Below are 13,365 nucleotides of genomic sequence, written 5' to 3'. Positions count from 1 at the left end.
CGATGCCGGCGTTCTTAGTTCTGTAGTTTGGAATTAATACTTTTCTATAATTATTATTGTTATCATGAATGCCAATATAAGTTATCGTGAAGTAGTCCCGCGGAATATAATCCCGGAAGACTGGACCGAACTGCAAATAAATACAGGTATGGCGCTATAGTTTTTACGAGGAGCCCATGTGCATGAGCATGGAACCTTGTTAATATTAAAGAAAGATTTTTATACAACAAAAAATTTATTTAGGCACGCAAAGTACCTTGCAGGACATCAAAACATCCGAAAAGGCTGGTGGTTTCTGTTATAAAAACTTCAAAAATATTCAAAAGAGAAACCGCTTTATTTATTGGTAAGACATCTTTTTACATATATTCATAATACATGTCTATAATGTATATATTATGTATGGTCGATTCCTTCTCAACCTAGGCGCACTTATCAAGATGTACTGGAACTTTCAGAAATCAGTTTGGATATTTCGCTTCTTCGGAACCACCTTCGTATGCGCTTCACGGACTCGGCTGTACTTAACGTTTCGGTTTCCGAACAAAATCAAAAGATCATAGTTTTAGTTGTTACTGTGAACAGCTTGCATCTATTTATGTTCCCGTTCAAAAAGGAAGATCTTGTCCATTCGTCTACATCGACCACCAACACCAGCACAATGGACGACTCGGAGTCACATTCCATATTTTATGATGCAAACGATTGCTTGAATAAGACCAGCACTTACTATATAATCGATGGAACGGTACCACACAATTTGCCTCACACTGCTGCTTCAGCTATGCTTTCAACCAACAATGAAGCATTTTTCGCCGTCGCTTACCAATCCAAACTAATGCTCTACATTATGAATTCTACAACTGGTCAAACGACTTCCTTTGAAGTAAAAGAGACACACCTGATGCCTCGATTTCTTTCAACGTTAAAGGGCGCACTCATGTAAGCCACCATCATTATTAATTATCTCTTTGAAACCTAATCGAATTTTTGTTCAGCGGCCGTGGAGAAATTTTAGAATCAGCCATAGAATTAGCTTTCAGTCAAATAGAGGATAAAATGTATTTGCTGGCCCTTTATCGCAATGACGACCTACGCCTATGGTCTGTGGATACACTGCAGAACGTTTGTATGATTAGATGTGTAGGAACACAATGCGCCGGTCGAGCTCAAGGGCGTAGGTTTAAAAAGCTTATTTGAGATTAAAAACATTTATATATATTATATATATATTATTTATATACAGCCCAAATCAACTTACTGCGTAAAATAGATGAACACAATTACTGCATTTTCCTGTCCCACGACATTGGAGCTGAATTTATTTGCGTCAGCATTGTGTCTCACACAACAGAATCGAACGCACAAACCCTTAGCCTGGTTGTTCAATACATTGTACCTGCACCTCAAATGGACTTGGCGGATTTTAATGCAACCCGTTCTTACATCTGGGCACTATGGAGTAATGCTGAAGGGGAATTTTATGTTTCCACAATTTTTTTGAGCTCCGACATGACCATTAGATGGGTTTCCGCGGCACTGGAGCCACCACCAGAACGATATTGCCTGACAATAAAGCAGGGCGTCGACCCGAAAGAAGCCTATTGCTCTTACATATTTCATCCTGGTCGATTTGATCGCAATGTGATTGCCAAAGCTCTCTATGTAAGTATTGCTTTACTAGAAGTAAACTTTTAATTAATTTTGTATTGCTTTTGTAAAGATGTTTCGCCGTGTCATAATGCGTTTCGACACTAAGCAACTAACGATGGCATTATTAAAGGAACAAATTTGCCAGGCTGTCGATGATGAGATCCAAAACGAGATCAAAGACTTTGTGGTCAGCGACGAGGAGTATTTGGATATTGCAACGCGACTATGGGATCGTTTCTACTCTTGTTGCGAGCAATACCACCTTAAACTTTCCGAGCCAATCGGATTGACTATATTGAATGGTATGGATTCTGTTTGTGTTGTCAGAAAACAATCATTTACCTTGTTGCGGCCATGCGAAATACTGGAACACCTCATGCTGATCGAAGATCATTCGGATGAGGTTGCGACCTTTGTGGCCGAATATTGTCCCAATGATATGTCCGCTGCAAAGGGTTTTGTTGAGCTGATGAGCGTTATTACTCAACTTGAAAAGCTACTTTCTGAGGACATGAAAATGGAATTGGATAGGAAATTGTACCAACAAGAATCTCCCATTGATGTGGTATCTGGATTGGTGGATCAAATAATTACCGGCGACGAGGAAGGCACGATTCTGCCCCCAAACAGCGTTCAGCAAATACGTCAAAAACTACAGCAAATTCCCAATTTAGAAAGTGCAGTTTACCTGCTGCTCGACATACTTTGTATCGTCGACTGTGAAGAGTTCGCGGAAGAGAACCAAAGTATGTTTTACATAGGAACTATTTCACCTTATCAAACAATAATGTATGTTTTTTTCTTAAAGCTCAATTGAATTTGGGGCGATTTCATATGTCATCTGGTGCATTATTTGGAAGCGAGTATGGACTGTCTATTCTAGCAGAGACGGTCAAACAAATGGCTATGATTCGGTGAGTTCTAACATAGTTTCTATATGTTAAAATGGGTTAAATAAATATTTTTTTCACTCATTGCAAAATAGATTTGCCGTCTGTCGTAATCTTCTGATACTACAGTATATGTTGCATCGTCAGCAACGGAAGGAGGATGCTATCATTCTCAGTAATGTGAACTTCCTTAAGTCCTATTACACACTCGTGTGGATAGCGCAGACACCGATTGGTCTTAACGCTTCAGGCAATTTGTAAGCACATTTGTTTAGCATTTACACAGGAATATAAATATATTTGTATACATTTGAAGTGAGGCCTCAATGCAACGGCTGAGTCGAGCGCAACTCCTTAGTGGGTATCAGCGTCCCTATACAAGCAACGGACGTCTAGCTGGTAATACCACATTATTATACCTATTCCTGCAATCTAAGGGACTGTGCAGTGCGCTTCTGTGGCTACCGCAATTTAAAGAGAGTTTTGAACAGCCAGTGCTGCGTCAAACGCTCCTACAACTCGTGTCCATTGTTAACCAATTGATGTAAGTACCCACAACTATTATTGACAAACTATCTTTCCTGACTTTTCTCCCTTGAAGTTGGCCGGATGCTTCGAATAACATATTTCTTGAATGGATTTTTGGCACTTGCCACCACATCATTATACAAGATTACGTACGCATTCTGTCCAGTTGGAGCGAAAAGAAATCTTTTGCACGTAAGTTGCTTTACTTCATTAAGGCCTTCCGCAATGAACACTTATTTTGTATTGTAGATCGTTTTATTCTTGCCGTTTCGTTTCTCGATTGTGGCGAGTACCAGAAAGCGGTATATCTGTTCGAAGAAACTGCAATGGGTGTGGTTAAAGATTCTTTTCTCTTTGAGCATATTCTAAGAAATACACCGCTGTATGAAAAATTGAAGGGAATCATCACTCACGATAATATAGTGACCCAGCACGACATAAAACTGATAATAGTCCACTATTACTTGAAAGTTATACAACTCTTTGAACAGTATTCTGCTCTAGACTATGTTATCGTATTGGCACAAATGGCAATGAGCAATTTAAGCCAGACAGATCCACACCTTCCAATGTTCCAGTCGATTGTCTTTAACAATCATTTGCGTCTAGAACATTATGAAGAGGCCTATCATGCCTTGATCGACAATGCAGACACATCACGACGCAAGGACTGTTTGCGTCAATTGGTGATAACATTGTTTGAGTGTAGAAACTTTGATTTGCTCAATCAATTCCCATATACTGGGCTGCAAGAGGAGTTTGAAAGTATTGTTGAATCAAGCGCCCGCTCCAGAAACATAGATCAGAATGAGGTATACAATTTCTTATACGCCTATCATGCAAACAAGGGGAACATGCGAAAGGGTAAGTAACGGCCCTTAAAGTTGTTACAAATTATTGCTTATAATTATTTATTTTATAGCTGCCACAGTTATGTATGAGCAGGCGTTGCGCTTACAGTTGGATAGCGATGCATCCAACGCCTTGGAGAAAAGATGCTCAGCTCTATTGGTCTGTATTAACTCGATGCACTTAGTTGATGAACGTTACAGGTGGATCGCTAGGCCTACTATAGGGGATGAGCAGACGTCCACTAGCAGGTACAGGGACGAGATCGCAGCTAGAAGCAAGAAAATAACCGTTCTTGAAATGGCCGACATACGAAGGGAGCTTCTGCATGCGGAAGCTTTGAAAGAATTGTCACATCATCGTAAGGATAAGAGCACATATGAACTTTCCGGCGCTGAGGAACTTTCCTATCTACTGGCAAGCTGCGGTCTCTATACGGCCGCATTAAGGCTCACCCGTGGTAATGATTTCTCAGTTGTGCCAATTTTCGAAAGCTTAACAGCCGCCTGTGTCGGTGCGACGGACGAAAAGGCGAAGGATGCCTGGCTGTGGTTGCAAGAAAATGATTTAGCCGGTAATTTACATAAATTAAAAATTGCTTATGATGAGATGCTTAATGAATATTCATTTGTTTTAGATCTTTCCCATAGAAACTGTGCCGCAGATATGGCTTGGACCCTACTTCAAAAGCTAGTTGTTGATAATGAACTGAACAAATCCACCTTAATAAGGAAGTGCGTTGTAAACAGACTGCTGAGCTTAAATCATTTTATACCACAGTGGCTTTATGGCTCCTACAAATTGGCAAATAGCCGCGAACTTCTTAAACTTTTTGTCAAGCATAACAGATTGCTGGAGGCTTCTGAGCTGGCTTGCGAAATGATTTGTGCCATGTTGGGTGCAGGCAGCCAGTATTTTGATTTTAAACATTCTTTGGCCGTCACAAACCAACAGCTTGCATTCCCGGTCAACACAATCAACATACTGATGCAGGGACTCGGTTTAAACGGCAAAAATCATATCGAATACGAAATGGTGCGGCAACAGAATTTTTTACAAAACTGAACTATATATTTGTTTATATTCTTGCAGGCCCGCGACAAGCTGCAGGAAGAACTGGAGAGATACATAGAGACCGTGAAACGCATCACTGATGACAAGATAAAACTAGCTATATTGCAAAACCGCGAAAATCTGCAAGTATGCTAATTATTTTCCATTATTTTTATTTGTGTATGCCTAAATAAATTTTATTATGTTAAAAATCATCAGTCATGATGAGTTCTGAGACAAACTGCTTGTATATGTTCATAAACTGAGCCACAAAGGCTTCCAGGTGAAATATATGTTTGGCTCCATTTTGCATTCGATGTTCGTAGAGCGCAGCAAACTTGAGCGTGTTGGCCTTGAGCGACATATCGCAATTGCACACCAGTTGCTGCACAAGTCCTCGAAAGATAAGGTTTGGTGGTACGCCTTGGGCCAACAGCTCGTAAAGTCTCTCTCGAATCTTCTCAAGCTTCGCTGGCGTTTGTTCACTTAGAATTTGGTTGGCTGTTTCATGGAGGAATGATTGCCAGTCCAGCTGTGGTATCTCCTGTTGTGCTGTGAAAGGATACTGCTGTACCTTAGATGCTTCAAGCATGAGCAATGCGCGCCTTAAATTTCGCTCTGATTTTAAAGCCACACGTTTAGCTAACTCATTTGGCAATGACAAGCCTTCCCGCTTACAAGTGTTTTGCAAAATTGTCGTTATTTCGGCTTCAGTGGGCGCAGAAATGCGTACACCCAGACAACGTGAACGTATGGCCGGAATTATCCGTGACGTGGAGTTTACTGATAATATTATTCGACAAGTTGCCACGTACTTTTCCATAGTTCGACGCAAAGCGTGTTGGGCATCCTTTGTCAACTCATCCCCTTCAGAGATGACAATAACTTTAAACTCTCGCTGACCAGTAATGTCAATTTGTTGCGTCTGTGCCACTTGTTTAATAAGATCTATGACAACCGTGCGATCATAAATGCCCGCATCCGAGGGATTTAGCTCCAAGTGGTAGTTGCTGCTAACAGTCATAACTTCTATTTTGCGGCCTGATGTTGTTGTGAAGCTCATATTCTCGTTTCGCAAGCGCTCCACGCCGGCTCCGTACATTTCACGCAACAAGCACATTATACGCGTCTTCTTTCCGGACCCGGATGGGCCATAGAACATTAGGTGAGGAAAGTCTGTTTGTTTGCAAAGGTTGCGAAGGTCTTCCGCTTGCTCCTGTTCACCATAAACCGTTAATTAAACAAAAAGGCATACAACAATTTTATAATTACCTTGTGGTAGTCAAGTTTTGTTAATTCACGAGGCCTATATTTATCAACCCAGAGAGCCATTTCAAAAGTTATTCGCTATGATAAACAAGTTGCAATAAAATACGCGCCCTTTTCTGATGGAAAGAGCCCAATGTACGGGCGAATTCATCGATAGTTTTATTATCGTGCTACCTTCGATATTTTTGTCACTATCGCTTAATTAATTAATTTCAAGCTTAGTACGATCTCCATCAAAAATAAATACTTATCGAATCAAATAATTCCGCTACAAATTGACCAATTTACAATAGCTTTATGAGAAAATTGCTAGAAAAATGTAAGGAGTGGAGTAGGCGAGCTGAAGAAAATCACTCACTAGTCTAGAATCGCTTGTTATATGCATAAGCTGATTTCAGATCCTGTAATCATAAAATTATATCTTCAATATCGTATGCTTCTACCTCATTTTTCTTTTACCTAAATAAAATGAATGATTAGATCAGCTATTAGCACGTAGTGTTCTATTCCAATAGTTCTCTTCCAATAGCGAGCGAACTTACAAAAAAAAAAATACTTTAAGTGGTCGTCAGTCCACCGTGCAAGCTCGATTTTCAGGAGGATTTACTTATAACTTTAGCGGCGATTTTTGTTATAGATTGTGTTGTAGTGCGCAGTGCTGGGTTAGATCAACAGGATTTTATGGTTTTTGACCTATACTCGAATTATTTCTACCAAAACTGTCCGTAGATTAATGGTGGCTATGGGTTTTAACCATATGAGCCACTACTTGTCCTATAAATGTTGCTATAAACAAACTTATTTACCGTCTATTCATTTTATTACGGGTTTTTGTGCATATATGTAGGAGGAAACAATTGCTAACAATTAAACAACGCCACAAACATCCGTACATCCTACATTTAGATGAATACAACCAGACCTTAGTTACTTTTTCCTGTTTATTTCATTCGGATAGAGTGCACGAAAACATAACTTTTAATGGCCACTACTCAATTGAACTAGACATTATATCCAACTATATGACGCTTGCCGATGCATTCGCCAATGTAGAACCAGAAGATAACCTCAGCGGTAACAAGCGTGTTCAACCAAGCTTCGCGTACCGAAAGGTTTTTGTAAGCACCGGTCCTGGCACTTTTGATTAAGTTGCCAAGGCCCTGACGAATAGCTGGAATGTCACCAGGAGTTGGCGGGGTTAGCTCCACCTTGGCGTATTTCAAAAACACATCAAGTTGAGGTCTCGCCTGAACGAGAAGTCCTAGAATAAAATGTGTGTATATTCATACGTGCATAAGTACATGCAAAGTTGAAAATTACATAACTATAACTTCAAGAAAACTTACGGTTTACTAATCCAGAGCCTTTTGTTGCTAGTCCCGCCATACTGAGAGCCTTAAGATAAATATTTTGATTAACGTAAGAAGATTTTATAAATGACTTAAAATTACTTTTCGTTTTAGTTCGCTTTACCTTTCAATGTGCAATAAAACAGGGTCGTTAAGAAAAATAAGTTGGTAATGGTGGATATGAAATCGATTACACATTCTTATCGACTCCCGATTCCGTCGACAATGTCTGATAGATGACGTCACAACGTAAGAAAATACTCGATAAGTTTTTTTTTGTGTGGGGCGATAACTCCAATACCTTTTCATATTAATGAAGATTTTCAGATATTGCTAGGAGAAATAAAATAAGTAAATAAAGTACTAGTGGAAATGAAAATGTGCAAGTCTATTAAAATGTCATAAAGTGGTAAAAAAGAAGGCATTGTTTTCAGAAACGGAATAAATACACAAAGTTAATGAAAATATCACAATAAGACAAAATTTGTGAAGGCGAGATACAGCGGATGACTGAACTGCTTTACCAGTAGTATATGTAATGCTAATATAGATGTTTTTACTCTAGTTGGGGTAAGATAACATTTACTATTATCAAAATTTATTGGATATTTCGTGGGTGTGGTCGTGGTCCAGGCCGTACTTGTTATATGAATGTTGTACGTGTGCATGCACATACAAATGTACATACATATATCTATGTAGATATGTGCATACATACATATCTACTTATACATACATACATACTTATATGTGTGCTCGCAGCATGTAAAAACAGGGAGTATGCAATGTGAGCAATTTTGGTCTATTTATTTCTCCAGCGCATGCGAATATTGCAATGCATACATATGTATGTAGTACGTGTTGTACATACATACATACATATGTACATATATTGTCTAGGGTGCTGTCTGATGGCATTAAAGGCAAACATACCTGTTCGTCCATGCTTTTAAATATATTTAAATTTGTATATGTATGTATATGTGTTAATTTGCATTTTACATGAGTACAGACGTAGTTATGCTTTGTGGATGTGAGAAATTTCAATTCTCTAATATATGTACTTATACAACGTGTGTTTGTGTGGATGATGATATTTAATTCATTTTCGCACATTTTGTAAGTTTATATGTAAATTACTATTTTCTTTCTTACAGCATTAGTGCGGACACCTAATTCACAAGCGAGATATAATCAAAATTAGATATTGGCCATGCCACTTCCCAAGCGATCTATAGAGCCTGTGCATGTTGCACGTTCAGTATACCAACAGGACGAGTTGCAGTCCGTGGAGCTTGAGACCGTGACGAACACCACGTTGACAAATATCATAAGACAACTGTCGTCGCTATCGAAGCATGCCGAGGATGTGTTTGGTGAATTGGCGCGAGATGTGGGCAGTATTGGAGAACGGGCGAACTCACTTCAGGCGCGCATTGATCGGCTCGCTATTAAGGTCACCCAATTGGACAGCACTGTAGAGGAAGTGCCGTTAACTGACATAACGCGGAAGAAGGCGTTCAAGTCCGCCAAGGTATTTGACCAGCAAATATTTTCGCGGGCCACAATGCCAGCCCCCATGCTGGAAACGTATACGCAGTGCGACAAACCACCTCCGCTGGACAAATTAAACATATATCGGGACGATGGAAAGGATGGCCTAAAGTTCTACACAGATCCTAATTACTTCTTCGAATTGTGGCGGCAAGAGATGCTAAAGGACACGGAACGTGTGATGCATGACAAAGGTAAAAAGATGCATCGTCCACGCCCAGATGGCGGAAGCAGTAATGTTGGAGGACGGGGCCACAAGAAACGTGTGCGAACTCCACACAACACGCGGGAGAAGCAAAGACAGATCGCAATAGGACACGGCGAAACGCTGATGCCCAACAACGTCATCTATCGCACGCCCAATTCAATGACCAACGAAGAAGCCGGATATTGCAGTAAGTAGTATATTTAAATAGTCATTTGATTGATAAGTATGATATTGAGTAGTCAGTGCTCCAGTGAAAATATGTATATTCTATGGAGGATTGTAAAAAGTCGACTAACCGAATTGGCTTATCCTTCTTATTTTAATTTCTTTGGGTATATTCGTGTATAGACTCATGCTTGAATGAAATGAAAGTATTGCAAACATCATGGTAACATTAAATAAATGCACCAATAAACCGACAGATTTTTGCCACATTTTCTATTTAACGAAAATGTTTTTCATGCAAAGACTTCTTAAAGTATGTGTACTTGTAGTATCTCTCGATTTTGAATAGTGATTGGAAAAATTGTTCGTCTGATCTCCAATTAAAACTGCCTAATTTTTATTCTGCTTTTGAGCTTAGACCATTATAAGTTTTGTAGAGTAGTGTTATTACAAGTCAACACCGAAATCAAATGGTTTATTCATCATAAATACTATTATTTCATTCCAATTTAAAATTTCATTTTATTTGAAGTTAGATTGATTGTAGATTTTATTTGTAATCATAAACAACCCCTCTTGAGAGACCTTTACAATCGCCCACAGCTTGTAAATCTAAACGTTCATTGTGCATAATCATTTCATTTACAGATAAACCATATAATATGCTCTCACATTTGGAGAATAACAGTAATCTTATAAAACAAACCGCCGTCGCGATTACAGGTCAGAGCAAAAGCAAATTACTGATTATGATCAACTTCTATCTATCCTACAACTAAAAAGATTTCCAGTGCGCTCTAAAGCTCTTAATTTAAACGCAACTTTTTGCTGTTACTTAGTCCGTTGCTTTCCAGAAAGCTGTATGTTTGTGGGTCTTCATACCTCTTCTCAAAATTATTACAATCCTTCAGGATAACCACAGATGAAGCTAAAAAGAATTGCTTGGCCTCGTGCCAGAGTTTAGAAGAGGAGAGATGGGCTCCATTACACAGTTTCTTTTTTATACTGTGTTCTTTTTCCCAAAAAATGTCTCAAAAGATTTAAATAAACTTTAATCGCGATTTTACCCCATTTTTGGGTCGAATTTTGGGACCCCTTGAAAACTCATCTTGTTGTGGGTGACAGCAAATTTGGCGTCGAGATTCGTTTATACAACTTGAAAATCCAAAAAGTGGCCCGTTCTGGACAGCGATCGTTCCCCCACTTTACTCTAATACCCCTCTAGAAAAGCACGCAAAACACGAAAGAGGTTCTATTTCTGTTCATTTATTTTCTATGATTTATAAAACATGAATAAAACTACGGAAGATTTTAATTTATTTGCAATGCATTGGCTATTTTTTGTGTAAATGTATTTTAATTGATTTTAGTTTTCCTATATTGCGTATAATTTATTTGTAAACACGTAGTATATTCCCTACGTACGACTTGTGTGTCTAAGACTCATTTTAACGATTTTGTAGGCATGGGAGTTTATGACACACGTCCTCCAAGACCGAACTCGATCGAGCTACGGCGCAGTTACCAACCGGAACAGGTGGACGGCACCAACTATGGCTACGGATCTGGCACTCCACAAGCAACGGCAGGCCAATATGCCACGGCCTATGGCACAAATGGAGTAGCTGGTGGACAACAGATGCACCAGCAACCGCACCAGGGAGGAGGGCTACAGCACCACCAGCAAATATATGAGGACACTTTCTATCACCAGTCACAGGCATTATACGGCCATACCGGACAAGGTCCGATGTCGCCGGAGCCAATCTATGTGCCTGGCACACCTGGACGTACTAAGCCAAGGCCGTCACAGCCGCCGCCGGCTCCCCCCTCAAACGGTAGTGGTGGCGGTACTCCCAATGCGTCTAACGGTAACACACCCACACGTGGTCGCAGTATGTCAACTAGTCGGGATGCCTTGCCTCCCCCACCCCCTGTGCCGGACGCAATACCTATGAACGGAGCTCCAAGCGGGCATATTACAGCAAAGCTGCTGGGCCGCGCAAATAGCACATCGCGAGCTGGTTCTCCACAGATGGCACCCAGCAACAGCACTCAGGATGCAAACGCACTCGTAATGGCTCAGCTTAACAGCACAATCAACAGTTTCAACCACATTATCGTATCCGGGAATCAGCTAAACTCGATTAGCGACCTACCGCCGCCACCACCGGTGTCTGAGCAGGTGAGTCCCAGAAAATTTTGTTATGCCGAGAATATAGGCTTTCCTGTTTGATTTACATATATTATATACATTTAACATATGTCCGACGAATAAAGTCTGCGACTGTTTCTAACGGACCAGGTAGGATTGAACCATTTCAGTAATTCCGACAGTAAGAGATCTACGATATACACACGGTTCAAATAAACACATTTATAAAGCATAACCATGCTATCGATGTCATTTACATTGCCCTAGATCTTATAGAAACAGAAATATTGCTAACCTAAAAGAGACATTTGTACCTCGTCCATAAGAGGTACTAAGGAAAGTTCTTTAAACATATCACCATGTTCAAAACGAATGGAAAATTTGTACCGCGAATGAAACAAATTAAAATATCAAACTGTTACTTATCAGAAACTGTCATTTGATAGAAAAGTTAGGTGGAAACATAACTTTTGATTTGATTTTCATGAAATTCTACTTTTTTACTGCAGCACTCGCCAAAAATATCTCCACCCAGTGCAGCGCCACCACCACCACCTCCGCCACCCCCTCTAGATGAAAATAACAGTGGTTCGCAACTACAGAACTCGCATCATATGCGTTCAAAGGTGCTCGCAAATAGCAACGAGCTTCAGTTGAATCAGCTAAATGGTGGCATTGTCGTTGGCCCCAATACTCAACATATTTTGGCCCCAAAGAAGTTGCTACCGCCTTTCCAGGATCCTCGCAACGATTTGATGAAAGCTATACGCGATGGTATGTAACCAGCAACTGCTTCACTTCAACCGTTTTTTACGCTTCTGTATTTTGTTTTCAGGCATTACTTTGCGGAAAGTCGAGAAGTCCGAACAAAAAGAGATCGATCGCAACACAGCTCTGCTCGATGTAGCCTCAATACTTGCCAGACGTGTGGCTATTGAGCTTTCCGAGTCGGAAGACTCGGACAGCGAAGATGACAGTGAAGGTTGGATGGAGCCTAATGAGGCCTCGACTTGATCCCTTTTCGCCTCCTTCAAACAGGAAAAGGCTATAAATATAAAAAAAAGAGGAGGAACTTGAATAAAAAAAATGGCTCCCGTGGGCTATTTTGCAGTAAGCCTATATTTACTCCAATCTTTTTTCTAAAATTTCATAGAAAGTATTTATTTGTAAATTTGATATTTAATATGCGATAATACCTATTTACATGCGCCAAAATATTTTGCATAATTCCATAGGAATGGGATATTCGTATTATAAACGCTATTATTCTAAAAATGAAATAATCAAATGTACATACACTTAATCATATATAATTATATAACAATTATATGTATTTGTATAATCAAAGAAAGAAACAACTAAGTTATGTTTTAAAATAACCGTTTAAGAATGAACGGCTACATCAAGGAATTCCATAGGCTTAACAGATCGAACAATACTCTGGGTGTTCGTGGAATTGCATTTTGTTATCAGATTTCTAACATATTCGAATCATTTTTATATATGACATACGTATGACACCGAATACTTTAACTAAAATAAAATTCTTTTTGTTTTTGTCAAATGCAGTTTTCTAAAGTGTAACAATATTTGGGATAAACAGACGAACTTGACGTCTTAGAGCGAAGGACTATACTATATAGCCAGATAGCAGGCAACTTTTGCCCTATATCTTAAAAGTTGTAAAAATTA

The 13,365-nt window shown here is 39.5% G+C and overlaps 4 protein-coding genes across 6 annotated transcripts; 2 read left to right on the top strand and 2 right to left on the bottom strand.

Moving 5' to 3' along the window:
* Positions 1-3: 3 nt before the first annotated feature.
* LOC115631477 (nuclear pore complex protein Nup160 homolog) lies at positions 4-5,214 on the top strand. The gene is made up of 14 exons (XM_030528232.1): positions 4-146; positions 244-346; positions 427-942; positions 999-1,177; positions 1,247-1,665; positions 1,724-2,399; positions 2,462-2,567; positions 2,639-2,800; positions 2,860-3,087; positions 3,145-3,263; positions 3,321-3,935; positions 3,994-4,494; positions 4,558-4,955; positions 5,013-5,214. The coding sequence occupies exons 1-14, from the start codon at positions 65-67 to the stop codon at positions 5,127-5,129; spliced, it is 4,221 nt and encodes a 1,406-aa protein (XP_030384092.1). The 5' UTR covers positions 4-64; the 3' UTR covers positions 5,130-5,214.
* LOC115631478 (replication factor C subunit 3) lies at positions 5,075-6,367 on the bottom strand. Its single transcript, XM_030528234.1, has 2 exons — positions 6,246-6,367; positions 5,075-6,189 (listed from the first exon to the last, which is right to left on the bottom strand). Exons 1-2 carry the CDS (start codon positions 6,303-6,305, stop codon positions 5,179-5,181), a joined length of 1,071 nt encoding a protein of 356 aa, XP_030384094.1. The 5' UTR covers positions 6,306-6,367; the 3' UTR covers positions 5,075-5,178.
* A 798-nt stretch (positions 6,368-7,165) lies between these two features.
* On the bottom strand, positions 7,166-7,816 carry LOC115631439 (ATP synthase subunit g, mitochondrial). Of its 2 annotated transcripts, none has more exons than XM_030528179.1 (3): positions 7,716-7,816; positions 7,589-7,637; positions 7,166-7,503 (listed from the first exon to the last, which is right to left on the bottom strand). In XM_030528179.1, exons 2-3 carry the CDS (start codon positions 7,626-7,628, stop codon positions 7,244-7,246), a joined length of 300 nt encoding a protein of 99 aa, XP_030384039.1. In that variant the 5' UTR covers positions 7,629-7,637; positions 7,716-7,816; the 3' UTR covers positions 7,166-7,243. The 2 variants fall into 2 exon arrangements, with proteins under 2 accessions (XP_030384039.1, XP_030384040.1); XM_030528180.1 differs by lacking the exon at positions 7,716-7,816 and adding an exon at positions 7,694-7,714.
* Positions 7,817-7,892: 76 nt separating this feature from the next.
* LOC115631438 (wiskott-Aldrich syndrome protein family member 3) lies at positions 7,893-13,241 on the top strand. 2 transcript variants are annotated; one of them, XM_030528177.1, is made up of 6 exons: positions 7,893-8,161; positions 8,749-9,540; positions 10,167-10,241; positions 10,982-11,703; positions 12,183-12,447; positions 12,509-13,241. In XM_030528177.1, exons 2-6 carry the CDS (start codon positions 8,805-8,807, stop codon positions 12,685-12,687), a joined length of 1,977 nt encoding a protein of 658 aa, XP_030384037.1. In that variant the 5' UTR covers positions 7,893-8,161; positions 8,749-8,804; the 3' UTR covers positions 12,688-13,241. The 2 variants fall into 2 exon arrangements, with proteins under 2 accessions (XP_030384037.1, XP_030384038.1); XM_030528178.1 differs by lacking the exon at positions 10,167-10,241 and having other exon boundaries at positions 7,896-8,161.
* The last annotated feature ends 124 nt before the right edge of the window (positions 13,242-13,365 follow it).

Source organism: Scaptodrosophila lebanonensis, unplaced genomic scaffold, assembly GCF_003285725.1.
Source record: "Scaptodrosophila lebanonensis strain 11010-0011.00,11010-0021.00 unplaced genomic scaffold, SlebRS2 tig00001412-arrow-pilon, whole genome shotgun sequence".
Lineage (NCBI taxonomy): Eukaryota > Metazoa > Arthropoda > Insecta > Diptera > Drosophilidae > Scaptodrosophila > Scaptodrosophila lebanonensis.
This window is presented reverse-complemented; position numbering and strand designations above follow the sequence as displayed.